We start from the raw sequence: 22,171 nt of genomic DNA, 5'->3' as shown, positions 1-22,171 counted from the left end.
GGTGGACGTCCTCTGCCATTTAAAGGCATCTAGTTCTGGCGGAAAACACCGAGCAGGCTCTTCCAGACCTGGCCAGGCTCCTGGCTGGCGTCAATGCCGCGCCAGATACCAGTCTTCTTGTAGTACTCGACAACGGGAGCGGTCTGGGCGTGGTAGGTGCCGAGACGCTTCTTGAGGGTATCGGCGTTGTCGTCGGAACGCTGGATGAGGGGCTCGCCAGTAACGTCATCCTTCATCTCCTCCTTGGGGGGGTTGAAGATCTTGTGGTAGGAGCGGCCGGAAGCCGGGTGGACGAGACGTCCGGTGATACGGGCCACCAGAAGGGCATCGTCAATCTGAAGCTCAACGGCGTGCTGGAGCTTCTGCTGGCGAGCGTTAAGCATGTCGTCCAGACGCTCAGCCTGGGCAACGGTACGAGGGAAACCATCCAGGATGAATCTAAAAAGAGGCGCGCGCGCCGTCAGCCAAAAGCAGAATCGAATAGGCATCAGGTTACCAACCCGTTCTTGCACTCGGAGTTGTTGTCAAGCTCGCTCTGGATCATGTTGACCATGATCTCATCGCTGACCAGACCACCCTGATCCATGATCTTCTTAGCCTCCTTGCCCAATGCGGTCTTCTTGGCGACCTGGGAGCGCAGCATGTCACCGGTGGCCTGCACAAGTGGAAATTGACATTAGCATCGGGCTCAAAAGCAATTTTTATAACATCCCAGTGATTAACTTACCAAGTGGCAGACACAGTACTTCTCCTTCAGTCGGGGAGCCTGGGTACCCTTGCCTAGTTTGGAGAATCGGTCAGAATTCCGGCAGGACGGAAAAGCAGGGAACAAGAGGATGCGAAAAGAGTCCAAGGATTGTCAATGGAGAACATACCGGCACCAGGAGGTCCCATCAGGATGATGCGCATCTGCTCAGCAACCGACTTGGGCTTGACCTGGTTGCTGAGGCGGCCCTCCAACTCCTCAACACGAGCCTCCAGCTTTCCGATAGTGTCCTTCAGGCCGTTGACGACCTCGTCCGTAATGGGAGCCATTGTGATGTGAAAAGAGGAGAGGAAAAAGAGAACGCTTCAAGAAAGTGTCCGGAAAGGGAACAGGAGGGGAGGGAGGAGGGAAGAGAGGAGAGAAGTGGCTAGGAATGAGGAAGAGATATCAACCAGACCGGGGAAAGGGAAGGGAACGGAGAAAGTGCATGTTGGGGGAGAAAAGAGGCCGACCGGAGGGAGTGGAGTCTCCCACCCGAGGTTCCTGCGCCCTGGGAAATTCGCCTCGACCGGCACCCTAGTCTTCGGGGTTCTGATCGGAGGTGTTTGGTAGATCCTCAATGGCCTTCAGAGGCGTCCATTGACCCGGAAGCAATCTCTCATCTCCAACATGACGTCCTTTCTTTGAGCCAATCTCCACTGGTTTGAGCCTTGAAGGAGTCCAGCTTGGGACTAGTCCCGGAACACGTGTCCCGTATTGTATGCCTGAGGCAAAAAGGAACCAGTAATGTAGATGTGTGGCTGATGTTCAGGTGTCGAGGTGTCAATGTCCAACCATCAGCCACTCAAATGTGGCTCAAGCACGGAGCTCCAATGAATCCAGAGGCTCTCCGTTGATCCAACCAACAACAGCTTCCCTCTTCATCGTCATCGCTCCTCCTCCTCCTCCTTCATCTTCCCATCTTCATCCCCTTGCTTATCCCGCAACAATCCCTCCCACTCTCTTCTGACATACCCTTCATCCTCCCCCTCTCAATCCTATCTCCACCGGTGACAGCTCGTCTCGCGTTCCTTCTGTCTCCGCCATGCCTGCCACCACGGCGGACGCCCTCTCCCTCGTTCAGCGCACCGTCACGGTCGCTCCTCTAGTCCTTCTCTCCGTCGCAGATCACTACGGCCGCTCGGCCAAGGGTACCCGGAAACGTGTGGTTGGTGTGCTGCTGGGTGAGAACTCGGGTCAGAATGTCCGGGTATCGAACAGCTTTGCGGGTGCGTCATTGACCTTTTATTACCTTCGGTATCTCTTTCAGTGTCCACATGCTGACAGTTCCTCTCCCAGTGCCCTTCGAGGAAGATGAGAAGGATCCCTCTGTTTGGTTCCTAGATCACAACTTTGTCGAGTCGATGAGGGACATGTTCAAGAAGATCAATGCTCGTGAGAAGCTGGTTGGGTGGTATCACTCGGGCCCGAAGCTGCGGGCCTCGGATTTGGAAATCAACGAACTCTTCAAGCGCTACACACCGAACCCTCTGCTGGTGATTGTGGATGTCCAACCGAAGGAGGTTGGCGTTCCTACGGATGCTTACTTTGCCGTGGATGAGATCAAGGATGTGAGTAGCAATGCGCGCCATCGTGACGGGCCTCGTCTGTGGACTCTTCGAACTAATCATCACAATCTCTGTAATAGGATGGCACCACAACATCAAAGACCTTCGTCCACACCCCGTCTATAATCGAAGCCGAGGAAGCAGAGGAAATTGGAGTGGAGCACCTTCTCCGGGATATCAGGGATGTCGCTGTCGGAACCCTCTCTACCCGCATAACGTCGCAGCTTCAGTCGCTGCAGGGCCTGCACCTGCGTTTGCGCGACATCGGCCAATACCTGCAGAAGGTTCTTGATCACGAACTCCCCGTCAACCACGCCATTCTGGGCAATCTCCAGGACGTCTTCAACCTCCTCCCCAACCTTACCACACCAGCCGCCACGCCGCGCATCAGTGGCGCCCCCGAACAGCCGTCGGAGAACAGCGAACTCGCACGGGCCATGAGCATCAAGACCAACGATCAATTAATGGCGATCTACTTGAGTAGCTTGATCCGCGCCATCACCGCATTCCACGACTTGATCGAGAACAAGATCCAGAACCGGCAGCAACAAGAAGAGAATGAGCTGAAGAGGGAGCAAGAGGCCAACGCGGCCAAGACTGAGAAGGAGGCCGCGAAGAAGGCCAACAGCACCGCCAATGGAGAGCAGAAGGAGGGTCAAGACAAGGAGAAGGCCAAGAAGAGCCAGAAGGAGTAGACGGGTCAGGGACTCTATGCGATACGATCATCTAGAACAATGCAGTCCATCGAATGTATATTACGGTAATCTCTACGCGGCCGATTGCGACCTCGGGGGCATCTGCTTGTTATAGGCCAGCAACGATGCTGCTATATCATCTGTATTGGTAGGATATATCCTCGGAGCAGCACTTGCGTGAGATATTGTCGAGGATGAATTTATGGAACTGCAAGCTCCGAAAGCTTTCATAGTGGACTCCACATTTTGGAGCCGTTCACAAGCGGCACAGTAATAGTAGTCTTTGTAGACCGGCACGTATCCAACAGACGATCATCCCACTGCCCTGCACACGTCATGCCATAGCGTTGCTGGGTCATCTTCCACGTAATGGCTCCCAGCCATCATGACTCAGGTCTGAATAACATCGAGGGCCCCTCCACCACGATCCTCAATGGGACCTAGTCAATGAGACAATGAGTAGTGTTCCACTCCTCAGTACACAGAGACAAAGCATACCATGCATGTACTCCACCCAGAAGAAGAACAAAACACCCAAGAATAGGTTTGAATCCCTTCACCGACTCGAAACATACAACGAACAAAGCCAGCCTAGAGCCTTCATCATCCACCCCACCCAGCACACCAGCCCGCCAATTCCTCCGCACTGACAATGGAAACAGACCTCCCTTCTCCGCCCCCAAAAAGACCCGGACACCGCACGGCCAGGCAACAGGCCAGAAGGTGCTTGCACACGGGGGGAGAGGAGCGAGTGGAGTTCCTGGTGAACGAACCCCCGAACGGAAAGTGGTTGTCCTTTGTTAGGGATAGGCTATCGTGACCAGTGGTGGAGGATGAATCCTCCTCTTCGGATTCATCGGGTCCTGAGTCTCGAAATGCATTCAAGGTAAAAGTAGGACACGTGCAGTTCCAGGCCTTTAGGCGGACTTCGTAGCCTTTGGGGTCTGGTTCTTTGGTGTGATATGATGAGGTTGAAGTTGAGGTCGAGAATGGGTCGCTTTGATCGGGGGCAATGGTAGATGCTGAGCGAACATAAAAATAATCATGAATGTCTTTGGTGGTAACATTTGTTGTTGAGGAATGATGGAGGGCTGCAGGGTGAGATGTTTGACTGCTGCTGGTATTGGTCGTGTCGTTGCAGATGAACCGGTTCACTAGATTCCTATCCAGGATGTCCAGAGCGAGAAGAAGCTCATTTGGAAAGATGCAGTGGAGTGTTAACATTGTTGCCTTGACTTCTGCCATTTGGGATGGAGGGAGAGTAGAGAGGGGTGTGCGGTGGTGGTGTCGGGCTGGTGGTTGATGCCGGTGGTCATGATTACTGTCTACGGGCGGGATGGTGAAGGTGGAGAGGTGGGAGATCAATTGATCGATAAATTGGGCAGTTGAAGGAATTGTTTGGGAGGGGAGTTGATGGTCTGACTGGTTTTGAGACGCCATTGGGGAAAGTGTAGCTGGAGATGAAACGTGATAAGATAGTTCTGGATAGTAGAAAAGGGCGCGGGAAGGTTACAACCCGATTGATTAGGGAATTTCGCTGTCCTCGATAAAAGGTCTCATGTTACTAGCATCTCACAAGTATGATATCAATAGAATCTGAAAGTTTAAATGGTGATAGCTAATGGAAAACCCAGCGTAGGCATTGTTGAATCCATCAAATCTCGAATTGGTCCGAACGCGACAGGACGCTAAGCTGAAGTACTATGGAATCATTGCATCGAGGTATCCGCACACTAGAAAGAATATATAATCGAACAACACAACTACCATTTCAACCGCTACACGACTTCCAGCAGATTCAAGCCCAACCTATGAAGCGTCTTTCTCAAGAGAAGCCAGCCCCCCCCCGCCCCCCCTAAGCAGATCGAGGCCGCTTCTGGCAACTGGCTTTTGTAATTCTCCCAGAGATAACCCTATCTTGCGCACTTCCCGAAGGTCTTGCTGACCCGTTGTCTTCCGTGCGGGCACTGAGTCGTGTTTGTGTTCCAATGTCTCGTACAGGTGTGTCCGGCCGTGGTCCGGCGTCATATGGCTCGGGTATAATATCTGGCTTGAGGGGAATGATAGCTCGCCCTCTGAGGACCTCTCTCGTCTTTCGGCAGACAAGTCTAAGCCTGACCTCGGCATGTTGAACCTTTTTCCCCGGTTTCAGCCAGACAAGGGGCCCATCCCCCTCAGGTATGACCAGCTGGTCGTCGACTGTCCATTTCAATCTTCGTCCCTTTAGGTGAATGGATTGTTCCAGGCATACAGCATTATGAGGCGCGATGCTCATCGAACCTGGGCCAGGTTCTGGGGAAGAGCCCCTTGGGGAGCCTGCATCCGGGCCGCCATGACATCCAAGGTTGCTGGGCGGTTCATCGTTGTCAGTTGCCTGCATGGACGGAGCCTGATCTTCCTCCCAGACCCCTGATCCAAGATCTAATGGCCTCTCGAGAGGCACACGGTGGTAGACCGCCCAACAGACGCGATCATGGTAGGGAGGCTTGAATCTTTTGTGGTTATCCACACCAAAATCCAGACAACTTTCCAGCGATTCATAAGAATTGGTTTCCATGTCGTTTTGATGTGCCCACTTATTATCTGGTCCCATGACAGCACAGGTGTAATGGCCCATCTGAATGTCCGTCTCATGTGGCTCATGGAATACTATGCCGAAAAGCTCATAACGAGCGCAGCCTTCGATTTTCACTGTATCACTCAATAAGCCAGGTGGGAGTTCTATGTCTTTTTGAAGCCAGACTGGAACCCTAATTCTCCTGGGCTCATTCGTGATTTTGTCGTATTTCATTCTGGGAAATTGAACAAGAAGAACTTCAGGAAGGTATAAAGCCTTCTCAGACATAATATGATCTGTCTCTTGCCTGCACTTGCCACACTTTTCCTTCGAATGCTCTGGCTTGTCTAGCAGTCCTTCCTCGATGTTTGCGTACCCAGGCATATTTTCATCCTCAGGAGCATACACCATGAAGAACTTTTCATCAGGCCGATTCTTTGATCTCCCGCATTTGCAGCACTTGTCGTTCCTGCTCAGTCGAATCTTAAAGATATCGTTCAGTTCGCGGCGGCTATATTCTAGTTAGTATCGGGGGTGTGGCGTACGTATGAAGAAAAAACCTTACCCCTGTTCATCTACCTCTGCAAGTAGCTGCTGGAATATGCTTTCCATGAAATCACGCGCATCCTGCTGCCCTTCGGTATAACCCTTCCAGGAGGTCTTTGCAAGTATTCTCCACAACGGTTTCAGGCATCTCTGCAATCTGTGCGTTCCATCATCCTTTTCGACCCAATATAGATAATAAAGACGATAGAGACAACAAGTCAAGCACTTCTGCAGTTTTGGAGTACACGCTTCGTGGGTTTTGCGATATTTTATAAGCCATTTCAGAAAGATAGGTGTATTCATAAGTACAACAAGCACCACGTTCCGGTAGCATAAAGTACCTGGATTTCTGAATCCCCTGATTTTCTCCCGACTGAATCCCAGAGGGGCCCAGCCAGAGGTAATAAGGTCATCCTGCCAGTCATTTAGTCAAGTAACCTTTGGCTAGCTCGGCCATCCATGAGTACATACCGATTCTGGTGACTGTGACAGCCGTCGATGTGGTAGTTCCGGTTCCGGTTTTGGCTCGCTCATATCTTGGACTATCAATATCTTTCGTTCCTTGTCCAGCGAATGGTAAAAATAACGACGGCTGTATGAGTGTATAGCTCGAGAATAGACGAACTTAGTAGGATGGAGAGACGTTCTGTATCATGCTGAAGGGGTATGCCGGCAAAGGAGAGTGCTGCTCGCTTTATGTCTGAATACCACATAGCGACAAGGTGGGAATGAAAGAAAATGCATTATCTCGTTTGCACTTGGTGCAGGGATCTCTTCACCCTCTGATCTCTTTGAACTGCTTAAATCGAGACAGCCTTGCGCGCTATACAATGAACGGTGCCGTGTGGTCATTGGTTTCCGATGACAGCATTGCTATTGACTCAAAAGTAAACATAGAGATTCAAAAATATGATCTTATATATAGGCTTTGTTTGAGAATGCTATCCAGACAATGTAGCCCGTGTGAATATAGAGAAACAAAGGACCATACAGCTTTGCAGCGGTCATTGTCGACCACCTCTATAATGGCCAGGTCTCTCAGAATAGAAATTAGGATGCCTAAACAAAGAAAAATCAAGGTGCCTATTATGGCTGTTCTTCTGGAGTCCATCAGTGTTCCGCATCCTGTTTGTTCGAACTAGTGGGTGGTATAGTCCAAAGCGATGTAGGCCCGAGGACTTGGGTAGCGTTGTACCCATGCATAAGGATCTGAGCAGAAAGAAGCCCCAACATATCTATCTACCAAGAGCTCAATTGAAGTTTCCGGGTCCTTGATTTCCTATTCAGTCCTGCGTAGTAGACATTAGAGTCACATGACTAAACCAGATGTCACATGTTAATATCACTCTGCGACTCTTGCTTCCTTCATCACCACACATCCAATGCCCATGTGACGTGTTCAGCTATTATAGGACGTCGGATACTGTTTTCCTTATTCTACCAGCAGCTGCTCACTCAAGAGCTGTATGGAGCGATTCAGCGCAGGGACTGGGTCCCGATTACGGAGTACTTGCATCCTAGTATGCTGTATGGCCTTTGCAATGACGTCCTGAGAGACTCCCGACGGCCGAGATCGAGTGGGGTTCAACCCAAGTTCTGGCCGGCTGCCAGACCACCCGCGCGGAAATGAGAATTCCAGACTTGACCAGTCAGGTACACCCTGACCCGGTCCGGCAGACAAATCCATAGTACCTAGCCCTGGTACTTGCGACAAGGACTACAGGTTTCCGGCCAGTCCAGCCTGGGTAGATTACCCTTAGTTGGTTCTACGGAGGTAGCGAACGATGACGGGGCTGGCGCCCTCCACGACAAACGAGATGGACGTGAGCTCTAAGAGTTGTCTCGAACACGGGAAGTTTTCGAACAGGATTATTGCAGCGGGATACGGCACCTGGCCGTTCAACGGTTGTGTCAGTGTCAATGGTTCAGTAGATAGGCTATGATGACGGGTATCCGTTGGAATCAGTTCACCACTGGTTGTTAGGAGAGGCGCCCAGCTATGATGGTCAAACCGTCCATGTCACACGAGCCCGTTGCCAGTGTGCTTCTGCTGTGTCCGTTTGGTCCTTCATGTGTGTTTTGGGAGGATCCGATTCGATCCGCCTTCCTGCTCATGTATGTCAAATAAAGCGGCAGGGATGAAGGGTTATCTGAAACACTTAACATGACCATTGTATAGTACAAGTTAAGTTACTATTCGCTCCCTCATCAGCCGCTTTCCCTCCGTCATCCTCTCCCCCTCCAGCCCAAAGTGATACGTTCAATCTACCACCAAACCAACCTATAGCCGAACACAACCAGGATGGAGAAGAGAACCTGACGCGAAACCAGGAAAAAAAATAAAAAAAAAAAGGAAATCTCCTTCGAGTCTAGACCACCCGTCTTTCACCGATGAACTGGTTCTTGCTAGTCCAGTAGTGTCCGGAAAATATGCATCGCGATATTAAATTCCCCTCCCTCCTCTTTCCCTAAGTAATAAAGTATACTCTCCCATTGTTCTGTCCTTCCTCGATCGCGATCCAAAAACCTTTTAATTACTAGATCATGGATACTAAAGTAGACTTAACTTTGGTCGAACAGACAATAAGACTCCTCTCTCAACCAAGATACCCACGACTAGATAAATTAAATCATTTCTAGACGCGTGGTAATTTCCTACCTTTCCCCACAACCCGGCCTCGGTTTTGGTTTCATCTGGTCATCAAGTGGAGCGGAATTAATTTACCACCCAAAAACAAATTGGCCTTTCCTACCGACAGCCCGGACGGACCCCTTCAAACCAAACCAAGACCAAACCAAACCAAACCAAACCACCCCTCTTCTTCCTTTCTCACACCACTACGTAGTACTCCTCTCCCCCTCTTCGTTTTCTTCATCATCGTCAGCTAGATAGATACTAGACTCGAACTAGAACTAGAACTAGACCGGCATCATATATTGATTACACCGGGACGAGCTTTAATTAATCTCACGCTCCAAGTCAATCTCTATCGGCAATCTCACCACAAAACTTTCCGTTGGGTCGGTCCTCTCTCTCTCTGTTCTAGTTTAGTCTAGTCAAGTCCTTCGACTTTCTTTCCTTCTGACCGACCACATGGTCTGATTCGGGAGAGAGAATGATAGACAAACATACACATTACACAGAGCAAGGTAAGAGAGCTGAGACCCAGTCCAGGAGCGTCGCAATTCCAGAAAGACAGAGGGGCCATTCTATCCTTGCTTTTAATTCAAAACCCATTCTACATTTTACATTCACAAAGTAAATAATGTAACCACTTACTTCACACCATTCTCGCTCTCGCTCTCTGTCTCCCTCCCATGTGAAATGGATGGTTAGCGAACCTTTGACCCATCGGGCCATACTCCTCCGTAGCAATCAAAGTCCAACTACGAAGGAAGTTGTTAGATAACACTCTAAACCTGCATCTAATCTGTGACGAACCATGGTTTCCTGCAGATTAACCAAGTCGGAAAACCCTTACTTGAGAATTATAAAAAAGAAAATAAAAGAACGCAAAAGTGGATGATAGATTCGGGCGGAGTACCTCAATCGCGGAATTGCGTTCTCTCTTGTGAGTGACCTGTCTGCCAAAATTTCCATAAGTAGCTAAAGTAACTAACGGAGTTCTCCGTAGGTCGGGTTCGGTTTGGTTCGGTTTTCTTATTTTTAATATTTTTTTACTTTACGTTAGCTCTCCATTCAACATTAATATTATCCAGGTAGCTGGGACGGCGCTGCCAGTAGAAGGATAGTACCAGTACCGGGTTTTGCTCGGTCGGTTTTTTGCCTTAGTTATTTAGTTAATGACTTAGTGATTAGCTTTCTTTCTACTCCAGACACATCTATTTAGTGGGTAGATACTTACTTTGCCTTGGGTTTGTTCAATTGCCATTAAAGGTAAAATGATTATTGGCTTGTGCTGTCGAGGCAAAAGGTAGGAAGACTTACTGCGCAAGTAGTTAGGTATCCCCAGTAGTATAGTATGTATGCATAAAGGTAGGTTCGTTTGTTCGTGTTCAGCTGTGAGTGATCGGCTGAAGGGGAGGGGTAGGATACAGTTGGTGGTAGATAGGTCCCACCATTAATTCCTTCCTGCAGGTCAGTAACTAACTGACTGACCAACTACGCACCAGTAGATGCAGATGCAGAGACCGGCAATTGAGAACAGGTCATACAAAGTACCGCATAAAAAAAAGAAACTATAGAAAGGGAAGGAAGGGAGGGGGGTGATCGAAAAACTAAAGATACTCCCAAAATTCGGGCCTACAGTATATGGAGTATACAAAACAAGCAAATACCCAGAGGGAAGGGGGCGAAAAAGCAAAAGCAAAACAGAAATGAAAAGACATGGAAGCAAGGCAACGAACAGGAGAAGGGAAGGAAGAAAAAGACATGGATAATTCTTCCATGGACTTTGTATGGGTCTTGTTTAGTCTGCCTTGGGAAGGTGACAGCTGAGTTCCTTTGCCAGCATCCACATAAACCCACTTTTCGAGGGTTGAACGTGAGATAAAGCTCCCTAAATCACTTACTGACTCCCTAATCATCTTACAGAGGGATAATTGCGGAGTCGGAAAGCCACACACTATACATCACACAACGCGAGTATCAGCACTCGTCGGAACGGAGGCTCGCCCTTTTTTTTAAGCTGGGCTATATCTAATCTATACCATGGCCTTTGGAAATGATAAATACGTACTACTACCACTAGTTACTACCGTAGCAAATGGGCACCTAATCAAAAGGAATCAATTCATCGGGTAGTACAGCGTATTGCTGTAGATACCGGAGTAGAGTTGGGATAATTGCAAGCTTCCTCCAAAGTTCGCATCTTGATGCCAACAAAGTACCTGCTTCGGTGGCAGCCAATTCTAGGCCTCCAGTTGACTCGGAGATCCACTCAGGTTGGGCAGCGCCGAGCGAGTATCAAGCGTTCTGCTCCAGGCTCCATAGCCACGGGACCACCTTTCAGCTTTGCCACGAAGCGGTGATCCAATGCCCGTTTCGATTTGTCTTCCAGCCCAATGCAAGCCTTCCGATGTCTGATTTGTAGACTGAAACCTATCCGTTGTTCTGTTTCCTCTCCCGGCAGCATGCTTGCCCACGGAATTCCCGGTAACATACTCTCTCTCTCTATCTATATTGTTGGGTCACGCCAAAGTCCTAGTATCCATTACTACCACCCTGGCCCTGCCTACCCCACAGGCACAGACCATGCGATTGAAACTTTGGAGTATCTTCAGGAAGGGATAAGGCTGCCTGGACATGGATAGAGTTGGGTTACTAGTATCGACTATCGAGATTATCGGTCACTCGGGCTAGCTGAGTTAAAAAAAATATCACACCACCATGGAGGGATGGATAGGCTAGGATGATCGTAACAATTCCCCAAAATGAAACAAGCACCACAAGACAAGTCCGATGATGATTTCCCAGTTTCAGCCATAGCCGAGTCTTGGCATCTAGATCACGGCATTGCAGTTATTTCTATCTGGCAGATGGGCCGAGGAGATGTATAGGAAATAGAGCGCGGAAAGGAAAGGGGGACAAGTAGATATGGCCCCCGAAGCGGTAGAACCGAACCCTCAAGTCATGACACACGGACATGAGGATGCGACCATGGGTGTGTGGGGGGAAGAGAAGAGAGGGCCCTCTTTGAGGTCGTCGGACATTTTCCTGCGACGATCACTGCGAGCCAGGAATAGATAGAGCAATGGAATCCTTGCCCGACTCCACTGGCGTTGGTCCAATGACGGCTGTCAACCACCCTCGAAGCCGTTTGGACTTTCTGGTCAACGTCGCTAACAGACGTACTTACTGCGCTCTAGACTGGAGAAAGATCCGTCTCCTTCCCAAGAAAGACATGTAGCCCCGTCGACGGCTCAAAGTGCCCAGCGGGTCGGAGTGTGACCGCCTTAACCAGATGTCCACTTCAGTGAGCTCTTGTTCAAAGCTACTAAACATTGGTTGAGTACCGAGTATGCTCAAATGCGGTAAAGACGGAGATGAGCGAGCTTCCTGAACCCTCATTGGGATGCTAATAGACAGTTGGACCCCCTCCCAATGCTAGCGGCCGGGGACTGAACTGCTTGTTGTACAACAAGCTTCAAAAGTTTACAGCTGTTTTGACCGAAGTGCAAGAGACATGGAGTGGGAAAAGAAAAAAAACAGAATGAATAAATAAATGAATTGTTTTACAAACTTCATGCGCGTGTAACTCCGAACTTGCCTTGAACACGAGGGGAGGGGCGATAGACCGCAACAAGTCAAGGTCTACTTCTTCAACCAACCGGATGTGGAGGCTGATCTTGCCATCTGGCCACCCGTTACGCAGTGGAAGACTTGAGTACTCCGTACTAGCACTACTACTAGCAGCAGAGACTATAGTACTTTTTGCTTGGCCCCTAAGTACTAGTCAACTATCATAAGGGGTGATGGTTATGATGATCGGCTGGGAAAGCACTTAGTCTGGCCACAATCGGGATTTGGATCATGTTCGTTCGGGCCCTAGACTCGACTCAGCAAGCAGCAGCTTGACGCGTTTCGACAAGAAGAGAATATTGTAGTAGATGCACGAAAAAGTTCTAGACCAACGGCAGAGCATAACCCACAGTTGTTTACGCTATACTTAGTGTTTCGCCTGGTATGGACGGTGGCATCATCATCGTCATTGGGCAATATTGTTGGAGGACAAATCCAAGAGAATGATGAAAGGGAGAGCGAAAGCAGAGTGTTTTTCGATAAAAGTCAAGATCAATCGACAGAAGAGCAAAAAAAGGCCTCATAGAGAGGTTGCCATGATAGTGATGATGATGATGATGATGATGATGATGTTTATCGATCGGGTCAAAGCTGGATGTGTTACAGTAACATGGCTCGCGTCACGAAAGGGCCCATGTTTGCGTCGTTCAGACCCATGAATTCTCCGAATGGATCTATCCGGCGGTGACTTACCGCCTCTGGTTCCATGGTAGGTGGACTGCATCTTCTGCGTCACCCTGGATGCCATTGTGTGTTCATGGATTGCTCGTTCGCCAAAACTATAATTGGTAAATTCGCAGCCTGTTTTCCATGGTTTGTCGGTAGAGTCGCACCGAGCTGCTTAGAAAATCAGGAAAGCGGAAGAACAGCCATTGGCAAGTGTAATCAATTCAAGGCAACGCAAATTGAAAGCTACTTTGCACATGAAGTTACTACACAGGATGGTAGAATGGTACATGGATACTTTTGAGGTAGGTAGGGTACGCAGCTACCTACGATGCGAATTGCGTTGCCACATCGAGTTGTACGTAATGCCCATTGGCGTGTATACTAGACAACGACTTGATTACCGGTGAGAGTGATTAGATAGCTGCTAGATACCAATTAACTATAATTACTATTTTACTACAAGTAGTAGTAAACACTCAACGCTGAACAGAGCCAGTTTGAAGGGGAATGGAGATTATTGGAGCATAGAGGGGAGGAAGGAGGAGGGGAAAGTAGAGAGGAGGAGGGGGGGCAAAATGGGACTACTAGTACTTCTAAGAGTATAGTACACAACTAACTACAGTTAGGCTAAAGAAGCCTCGTAGCGAGTAATCCGCCCCTTCACCCCTCTCCCAATAAGGCCCATCAGTGCGAGAGAGAGGCAGAGAGAGAGAGAGAGAGAGAGAGAGAGAGAGAGAGAGAGAGCTTCGAAATCAAGCCTCGCGCCCTGCGACCGCCAGTGCGTTTGCCATGTCACTGAGTAATGGAACGGACTAAGCTGGCGTTGTCGGTCCCACTTAGCCTGTCAACACGGGGCCCAAGCTGGTGCTGATTGGGCATGGATGGCCTCTGGTGCCTCCGCCACTCTCGTCGGAAGAATGCTTTTAAGGCAAGCCACCGTTTGACCCGTCTCCACTGGTCCCTAGGTAATCTTGCAGGCTTGCAGCTGCGCGGGAAACCCCTTGTTCCCGCTGGCCCCGTCGTTCGATGTCCAGCTGTGATCCAGGTTCTCCGCAGCCCTCCCTCTTTTTACCCAAATATACCCATTGTTACCCTCTGTTTCCCTGAACCAGAAGATGGTTCTCTGTTAATTGTACCTTTGAAAAGGGAATGCTTTACTTTACCTTACCTACTTAGTAGTATGTAGGTAGCAGTGAGCTCCTAGTTAGGACTGGTAGGTGACGGGAGTTAATTAAAAAAAATATTGGCATAATAAGCCAGTCAAAAAGAAATTAGAGACGAACGGCACATCGCCCTCGTCCCCTCCTCCCGAAATCACAAGTGTGAAGGACCTACTGTGTTGAAGACGATGTGAATGGAACATTGACCCATCAATCTCTGCCATATGGATACATAGTACCAGAGACAAGCGCAGAGAGAAAAGAGACCGACGCGTCTTTGGCGGCAATCAGTTCGGTTTAGCGAGTCTGGAAGCACGCCGTACCAGCACTTCTGTGGTTCCAGCCCAAACGATCAACAGTTCCTAATTAAATGGGAGCCATCGAGACCCGGAGATCGCGAAATCTCAACCGTCATCCGTGAGGGTTTAACGGGACGGTAATCGAAACCTATGACCCCATAGTATCTGCCACAGGAATAGAACTCGAAGAGCCACAGCGAACTTTGCAACCAGGCAATAATTTGTCGCCGACCAAGATTCTCGGCAACAAGCGCTGGATTTTGAGAGGTACAGAAAAATAAAAAAAAAAAAAACAAGACGAAATAGAAGGTCGTGTATACTGTACACTATAGTGAGCTATGGTACCACCTGTTCTCCTATGGCACCATGGCGCCCCTCCTTTAACAGGCAATAGACTCGGGGTGATGGTACCAATATCATAGAAATCCAAATCAAACCTCATACAATTGTTCTTCTTGTTTGAAGAAAGGAAAAGGACCAAAAAATACAAATTTGCCTACATTAGGGTTCTTATGTTTCATACATCTAAGACCCAGAAGAAACAAATGCAAAAGCCTGAATAGCTCATCTTAATTATACCAGCTGATTGGGTGGGAGAATCTTTGCGTTCTTGTTATTACCACTACTGTCAGTACTTTGTTAGTAGTATTGACAAGATACCCATATCACTCTCTGCTTGTAACAGGGTCATTGACATGTTGACTGATGGGTTCGGAGAATAAGTGCGTCAAACCCGACAGGGATAAGGGTAGAAACCTTGCCTGCACATGCTTTTGGGAGATGGGGGAGATGGAAAGACAAAACAAGAAAAAGCAAAAACAGGGAAAGGCAAGAAAATTCAAAGAATAACTAGAATACAGCAGAAAAGCAAAGACCGCTCTCCAATCTCTGCTAGCCTGACGGAATAGGTAAATGGACACTAAAGACAACCTTAGGACGCACCTAGCTACAAAGTAGGAACAGAGAAGCGAAGCTTCATATTACCACTTAGAACATTAAGGGAACAGAAAAGCCCACTTACGAGAGATGAACCCGCGTTGATCCACCAGTGCAGGCTCGGCAGAGAACCATTTGCCGCCTTGTCACCTGATTGACAGCACCACGAGTGGATGTATCACTTTTTCCTTTCACTCCCTTGCTGAAAGCTGCCAGATCTCATAGGGACGGATCTCATCACTACAAAATACTCACTCATAATCTTACTTACTTCCACTCTCATCTGAACTGATCAAAAAGGCAAGGCTGTGAGGCAGCCAAATGAGTCAATCTAAATTGGTCACAACATGGACGCTCAGACTTACCCGAAGAACGGGAAAGATATTCATCATGGATGGGACTATGCTGACGTTTGGACCGATAAGGCCAGTCAATTAAGGCATGAAGTGCAGAAAGGTGGACGAGGCGAACTGGTGCTAAAAGACCCCGGATCCTAGTTAGCGCCTGGCTAGCGATATTACCTAGGACGATACTTGCCGTTCCAGGCTTGGGGTTCGTTCGCCGTTGACAGATCCATCCAGACGGTCTGGGACTAATTGGCTGGAGCAACCCATGGCCGTTGGGCCTCGGAAATTTAATTAGATTGAGCGGCGCCCAATCAAAAATACCATGAAGAAAACCGGAAATTCCACAAAAAGGATAAAAAAAAAGGAAAAAAAAAAAAAGAAAAATAACAGTAATTTGAAACAAATTGGAATGAATAAGTAACAAAATTTGTGAGAACACGGGAAGCGAGTAAATGAGCTTTATACTATGGTCCTTCTCTGAAAGCACTGAATTTCTTACCATCTGCTAGTATTAGTTTTGGCTCCCTAAAGAGTAATAATGACAGAAAGTCAGCCGATTCCTTCCCGTCCTTTTCCAAGTCAAAGTGAAAAGTACATCCCCTCTCCCTTTTTCGCCGTTTCGGCCGACGGGTGGTGGTTCAAAGCCTCCTCTGGGGACTTGACGCCGTCGTCGTTACGCATGCTCCCCATTATCGGCCGTTTTCGCCCTCTGGTTGGAGCTTTTAAGACCATTCCACTTCCCGGCTTAGGGCGGTGGTCTTCTCCACAGGGAGGAACCATGCTCCTCAACCGTCTAATGAGATTATTTCCTCCTAATTTCTGTTCAAGACAATTACCCTAACTAACCTTCGGGTCCTATACCGGGGTTCCCGGTTGTTCAAGGCCAAGTGAAAAACAACTCCCCACCACCTACCCACTATTATTACCCACCTGTGGCTTAGACACTTGCTGCTCACTGCCCTTTCCTTCTCTAGCAATACCAATGCTGCCCCTCCTGAGAGCTACCGAACAGTGTGCTATGCATATACTCCGTACGCAACTTCCTCTTCCCTCCCACACCCACATAAAGCACCTAAGAAGCACCCCAAATGGACCAACCAAGTTCGAGTTAGGATCAGTAGGAAAGTTCGAAGATAATGCGGTCTTAATTAAGATGCAGCACAAGACAGTTTCGATTGTTCTGCCCTTCATGCGTATGCCAGGAAGTATTCCATCCTACAACTCACAAAAACGCTTTTCGGGTATAAAAAACACAGACAAGACATCTATGTACCAATACTACTATCTATACTTCGAAAGGACCAACCGACCTACACCCGGAGTGAGCAGGATAACGCACCTGAATAGAGCATCGTCGTGTGTTAATATCGACTGTGTGTCTCCATCCTGCTCACAGCATTAATATCACTCTTATTATCCATTTATATTTGTATTTTTTTTTTCTCTATCAGTACGTTTATGGTCATGACGACGATGATGTTGACGATTTACCATGGTCGACCTAAAAGGGACTCGCGTCCCAGCTTGAGCTTTTCTTGGGTAAGTTCGGAGCAGACAGTCAACAAGTCTTGGTAGGAGGTGGGCAGGTACCTTAGGTAAGGCTAGGACGGAGTTGATTGCATCCATCCTGTTTCGCCAGCCAACTCACGAACCAACCAACCGAGTCATTAACATGACCGAGGCTGGGCTCGAACGTTCTTCCGGAGAGGTTTGACCGCCAGTAAGGCCCTTCCCGTCAAGTATAGTACCCGGGTGTGGAACCGTTTTGATAATCATCGCCGCGTTGATAATAATATTTTAATTATTATTTTGGTTAAGCCCAGTGCCGTTTTGATTCTTGCTCTGAATGGGGAGGAGGGGGTGGGATTATTGTTGAGGGAAAGATGAATCTCATCATTTCATTATCATGATGATGATGATCAGTGTTGATTTATTTTATTGTAGTTTTCTTCTTCCTTTTCCCTTCTTTTCCTTATTCCCTCCTTATTGACTTTGTTATGCGCCCACAGACAGTAGTCAAGCCAATGTACCAGATAGATAAATAGGTTACTTTTAGATCCCACTAATGGAAGCACCACAGTATCTGATACTCTTCCGTTGTGACTTGACGGCTGGGCGTGGACCTTAACCCTTTCTGTCTGACTTACTATTGGACTAAAAGGCAGTGAGTGAGGAGGAGAGGAGGAGGAGGGGAGGATTAACGGTTTTCCCTCGAGGGGCAAATGGGATTGAGACAGAACAGGAAAACGGAATAGGATAGGAAGAAGGGGAGGGGAAAGGGTAAAGAAAAAAAAAAGGAAAAAAAAAGAAAAAAGAATAAAATAAAATTAAATAAAAAGAATCGAAAATAATAACGACCGCTAACTAATGATCTCTAGTAATAATGTTTATTTATTAAACGGTTTCTCGAACCCACTGGCCCTGGCCTCGCCTCTTCGTTAGCTTCCTTTTCCCTCCCCATAGCAGCAATATTACTGCTGAGCTTCTTATTTGCTGCGCCAACCAGCTGTCAACGGTCCCCGATGATCTCTCTTCTTATGCATCTCCAGACGTTTCATCTGTCTTGTCTGGCCCTTTCTCCCTTTCCCTGACTCTCTTTTCCTTCCCGTCTTCTACTTCTTTACCTCTTCTTCTTCTTCTTCCATTTACCCTCGTTGACTATTCCACTCTGTTTGACTCTTGCTTATACTTAACTGGTGCCCACTGCTACCTCTAGTACATTCTTCAGCCCCAGAAGTATTCTCTTCACTGTTCAGACATACTATTTTTTGATCCCTACTATATCTCGCTCGATTCCAGCTTGACGCTATCGCCTCGACACCTATCGGACATATCAACTTTCTCTCCGACCTGAAGGCCCCGTCATTATATATGACAGTCGCCAGGCGAATACTCTTGTCTGCATTATCGCTTTGCTTTCCATCCATTTCCTCCTCGCACACCCACTCTAACAGTCTCGGAGTTTAACTGGCGGCCTCTCTTATTTTACCCTATCGACACTGCCGCAGTGCCACCGATACACTCGCCACTAACTAGTGGAGATTTTTTTTCCGGGAAAACAGAAGAAGGTTCAACAAGGGTACTAATTCATCTCACTGGTTGGGACGTCTTTGGTAACCCAGGCTATCTCTCTCCTATTTTCGGTTGATATATTCTTGATCTCTTTCATCTTCTCGTTATCCTACAACTTCTTCCCTTCCCTCAGTTCGTTTCACCTCTGCATCTAGTCGGGTTGGGCTTCTGAGCTATCATTTTCTATACATCTTGGCATATGGTGCTCTTTGCTATACATATCTTTACTTGAGAAAGGAATTTTCCGCTGCGAACCGCGCATATGATTGCGTTACAAAATCACGCTATCTTGCCTCCTCCCGCCAAAGTGGATATCTCACTGCTGCTGAAGCCTCAGAATGAAGAGGAAGCCGCCTCGGTGACTACAGCGCCTAGCTACCAACCCAGCGCAATCCCACCACCCTCGGTGGCACCGACGTTGCCAGTGGCTGCCCCAGCGTCGTTGTCCTCGGTCCCTCCAGTGCCCCAGCTTACGTCCAAGATCCCGGCTACGGTGCCTGCCAAGCGCCTTCAACCTGCCCACACAGCAGAGTCGCCGGCTAAGAAGCAATCCAAGTGGTCCCCGGAGGAAGATGCCCTGATTATTGAGCTACGAGGGAGTGGCATGAAATGGGAGGATATTAGCAAACGGCTTCCTGGCCGAAGTGCCATCAGTTGCCGTCTACATTATCAAAATTATTTGGAACGTAGAAGTGAGTGGGATGAGGACAAGAAGAACAAACTTGCGAGGTTATATGAAAGGTATGTTCTATGCGACAGCGAGGCGGTGCCTCGAGATTAATCAAACGGTTGTTGATTGTCATTGCAGATTCAAGGCAGAGATGTGGTCAAAGGTAGCAGAGGAGATGGCCATTCCGTGGAGGGCTGCAGAAGCCATGCACTGGCAACTGGGAGAACAGGAAATGGCGCGTCGAGCGGGAGTAGTCCCATTCTCATTATCAAGTACCGCCATAGATCCACCAGCGCCCCGAACTCGCAGAGCCAGCACGTCTCTAGCTCGACCGAGAAAAGGATCGACATCTCGTCCAATCCCTCCTCCGCCGCAACTTCCTTCGGTGGAAGAACTTACCGCTGGAGTTCCTGCATTTGCACCGCACCCAACTTTTCCGGCTCCTCGCGAACCCTATAGATTGGGGCGACCCTTGGACCTGGGTGGTCACAGTGGTCATTTGGGACCCAACCTCGGTCTGCCCCCTCGAACCCTCCCGTAGAGGGTATGAAGAAAACGATGTCTATGCCTGTGTGTTTTGCGTTATTACGAATTGCATAGCGCTGGTTGGAGGTATATCTTCTTCACTCATGGGAGGGCTTGTCATATAAGAGCTCTTCCGAGTGCGTGTGTGCGCGTTTTTCATTATCCTCATCTGGCTTTGATCTTGCTACACATGAAAAGGCACCTTCGAGAGGAGGCCTCAATTTGACGAGTCCAATGCTCGTATCGTCATTCCTGTCGTGAGTGCTATGCAGATGTGGGAGACGGGCTTCGAGGCTGGATCTCGATGATCCCACTGCATTCATGTATCTCATGGTGATCCTGGGTTTATCCGTGTTGCGATCGCCCACCAGTTGTCTTTCTCATATCCTGATTCCAGGACATGGCCTCCCGCCTTGTTGATATCCTGCTGGAGTTCCGACTCCTTGTAAAGGTGGTAAAACCGATGGAACACCTTGGGCTCGTTGGAAGGAGCGTCCGCAGAAGTGGTTCCCTTCATGACCCAGGGAACCATTATATCTTGCGGATCACCTTTGTCCCAACCTCTACGGCTGCTCTTCTGTTCCAGGGCCCAAGCATAAATCAGCGCTCTCCCACCCGGAGAATCTTCGGTAGCAGGTTTCAGCGTACGCAGGATCTCGCGAATAGCTTGAACCCTTCGTTCAGGAGTGGACAGGTGGTGGACGACAGCAATCGAGATGGCGAAGTCGAAGAAGGAATCAGGATGTGGGAGGTGGAGAATATCGGCTATGATGGTTGAATGTGGCTGATGCTTTTGTGCAATTTGGGCCAAATTCGCGGATCTGACATGGAATGATCAGCTTTTGATTACAATGGGAGGTATATGCCTGCGTACAACAGGCTCTTTTTGGGACAGGAATGACATGAGAATACCCATATACGAAGTACGGTAGATAGAAAGAAACAAAACTGAAATTGAAATCCAATATTCCAAGACGAGACGAGATATTCTGCAAGGGAAAGAAACATACCTATCCGAAGCAACAATAAAGACCTCGCGGTTCACGGCCAGATACTTGCCATTGCCACATCCCACATCCAAACCAACGGAACCGGGCTCTAAACCTTTGAGAAACTGTTCCACAATGGGCCAAGGCTGTCGAAGGGTTAACACAGAATCCCCATATTGCAATTGGAATATCGAGGAGGGGGGGTGAGTTCGGCAGGAAAAGAAGCGGTAGTACCTTATAACGAGTGGAGGAAAAATGACTGGCAATTTGTTGGTACACTTCATGGACATTCTGCTCTTCATACGATTCCTGATCAGCCGAGGGAATGTTTGCCAGGGCTGGAACATTCGGGGCAGCCATCTTTTTTTGTTGGTGGTTTTCCCTCTTGGTTTCCCACACTGAATAACACTGATCCTGCAGATACCCCTCCCACGATAGAAATGAAATTTGTTGTTTCTACGAGAGTTTCGGGATCGTTCTCTAGAGATTATTGCAAGCCCGCTGTAGGCTTGGAAGCAACCCAGACCTCTGAACTGCAGTGCGATGTAGAAGTTGATTGAATGATTGGAGCTGAAAACGTGCAAAGAAACGAAACAAATTTGGATGTTTGGAGGAGGGGCCGAAATTCTCCTTCAACACACAAGACGTCATCTCGCACTGTGTATGCTGTATGGTATCGGTAATACTACCTAAAAGCTCTCTGTATGTAATATTAATCATCACGTTAGTTACCGTACACCACGTGCTCATTGGCGGTTTGGCATCAAAGGAAGCAAACAATCCCCACGATTTATCAGGAACATTAAGACTAGTAGCAGCAATTCTTTTGCTTGTCAATTCCTCCCGGCGTTAATATCAGATATCAACAGCCACTGCTCCGATATAAGTTCTAGCTTTCCTCCATCTGGGAAGGCATCTTGATCTGGTCAGTATCATAATTACCCCCTTTCAGACATTGTAAGCTATTTCAAGAACGCACCTGTGGCCCCTCCCAATTCTGTACATTCTCCTATAGTGGAAGAATCCCCTCGCGGGGCAATTTGATTATATGAATGACGAATAGCCTGACCTTGAATATTACTTGCAAATCACTGAGAATTCCAGTCTATTCATGCCATCATCTGTCATTCA

At 48.4% G+C, this 22,171-nt stretch overlaps 8 protein-coding genes across 8 annotated transcripts; 3 read left to right on the top strand and 5 right to left on the bottom strand.

The window, feature by feature from the left end:
* Nucleotides 1-29: 29 nt before the first annotated feature.
* On the bottom strand, nucleotides 30-1,035 carry adk1 (adenylate kinase ADK1; the record flags this gene model as incomplete). The annotated part of the gene is made up of 4 exons (XM_041683748.1): nucleotides 30-438; nucleotides 501-655; nucleotides 728-780; nucleotides 876-1,035. The coding sequence occupies 4 exons, from the start codon at nucleotides 1,033-1,035 to the stop codon at nucleotides 30-32; spliced, it is 777 nt and encodes a 258-aa protein (XP_041538001.1).
* A 755-nt stretch (nucleotides 1,036-1,790) lies between these two features.
* Nucleotides 1,791-3,008, top strand: rpn8 (proteasome regulatory particle lid subunit RPN8; the record flags this gene model as incomplete). Its single annotated transcript, XM_041683747.1, has 3 exons — nucleotides 1,791-1,974; nucleotides 2,045-2,316; nucleotides 2,394-3,008. The coding sequence occupies 3 exons, from the start codon at nucleotides 1,791-1,793 to the stop codon at nucleotides 3,006-3,008; spliced, it is 1,071 nt and encodes a 356-aa protein (XP_041538000.1).
* A 603-nt stretch (nucleotides 3,009-3,611) lies between these two features.
* On the bottom strand, nucleotides 3,612-4,448 carry AKAW2_11279S (uncharacterized protein; the record flags this gene model as incomplete). Its single annotated transcript, XM_041683745.1, has 1 exon — nucleotides 3,612-4,448. The coding sequence occupies one exon, from the start codon at nucleotides 4,446-4,448 to the stop codon at nucleotides 3,612-3,614; it is 837 nt and encodes a 278-aa protein (XP_041537999.1).
* A 415-nt stretch (nucleotides 4,449-4,863) lies between these two features.
* On the bottom strand, nucleotides 4,864-6,645 carry AKAW2_11278S (uncharacterized protein; the record flags this gene model as incomplete). Its single annotated transcript, XM_041683744.1, has 3 exons — nucleotides 4,864-6,076; nucleotides 6,131-6,525; nucleotides 6,583-6,645. 3 exons carry the CDS (start codon nucleotides 6,643-6,645, stop codon nucleotides 4,864-4,866), a joined length of 1,671 nt encoding a protein of 556 aa, XP_041537998.1.
* Nucleotides 6,646-10,350: 3,705 nt separating this feature from the next.
* On the bottom strand, nucleotides 10,351-10,659 carry AKAW2_11277S (uncharacterized protein; the record flags this gene model as incomplete). The annotated part of the gene is made up of 1 exon (XM_041683743.1): nucleotides 10,351-10,659. One exon carries the CDS (start codon nucleotides 10,657-10,659, stop codon nucleotides 10,351-10,353), a length of 309 nt encoding a protein of 102 aa, XP_041537997.1.
* Nucleotides 10,660-16,322: 5,663 nt separating this feature from the next.
* On the top strand, nucleotides 16,323-16,625 carry AKAW2_11276A (uncharacterized protein; the record flags this gene model as incomplete). The annotated part of the gene is made up of 1 exon (XM_041683742.1): nucleotides 16,323-16,625. One exon carries the CDS (start codon nucleotides 16,323-16,325, stop codon nucleotides 16,623-16,625), a length of 303 nt encoding a protein of 100 aa, XP_041537996.1.
* A 2,493-nt stretch (nucleotides 16,626-19,118) lies between these two features.
* Nucleotides 19,119-20,067, top strand: AKAW2_11275A (MYB DNA-binding domain protein; the record flags this gene model as incomplete). The annotated part of the gene is made up of 2 exons (XM_041683741.1): nucleotides 19,119-19,597; nucleotides 19,665-20,067. The coding sequence occupies 2 exons, from the start codon at nucleotides 19,119-19,121 to the stop codon at nucleotides 20,065-20,067; spliced, it is 882 nt and encodes a 293-aa protein (XP_041537995.1).
* Nucleotides 20,068-20,379: 312 nt separating this feature from the next.
* TRM9 (tRNA (carboxymethyluridine(34)-5-O)-methyltransferase) lies at nucleotides 20,380-21,387 on the bottom strand (the record flags this gene model as incomplete). The annotated part of the gene is made up of 2 exons (XM_041683740.1): nucleotides 20,380-20,872; nucleotides 21,062-21,387. 2 exons carry the CDS (start codon nucleotides 21,385-21,387, stop codon nucleotides 20,380-20,382), a joined length of 819 nt encoding a protein of 272 aa, XP_041537994.1.
* Between the last annotated feature and the right edge of the window lie 784 nt (nucleotides 21,388-22,171).

The sequence above is a fragment of the Aspergillus luchuensis genome, chromosome 1, assembly GCF_016861625.1.
Source record: "Aspergillus luchuensis IFO 4308 DNA, chromosome 1, nearly complete sequence".
Taxonomy (NCBI): Eukaryota; Fungi; Ascomycota; class Eurotiomycetes; order Eurotiales; family Aspergillaceae; genus Aspergillus; species Aspergillus luchuensis.
Note: the sequence above shows the minus strand (reverse complement) of the source record. Positions and strands in the feature narration are given on the sequence as shown.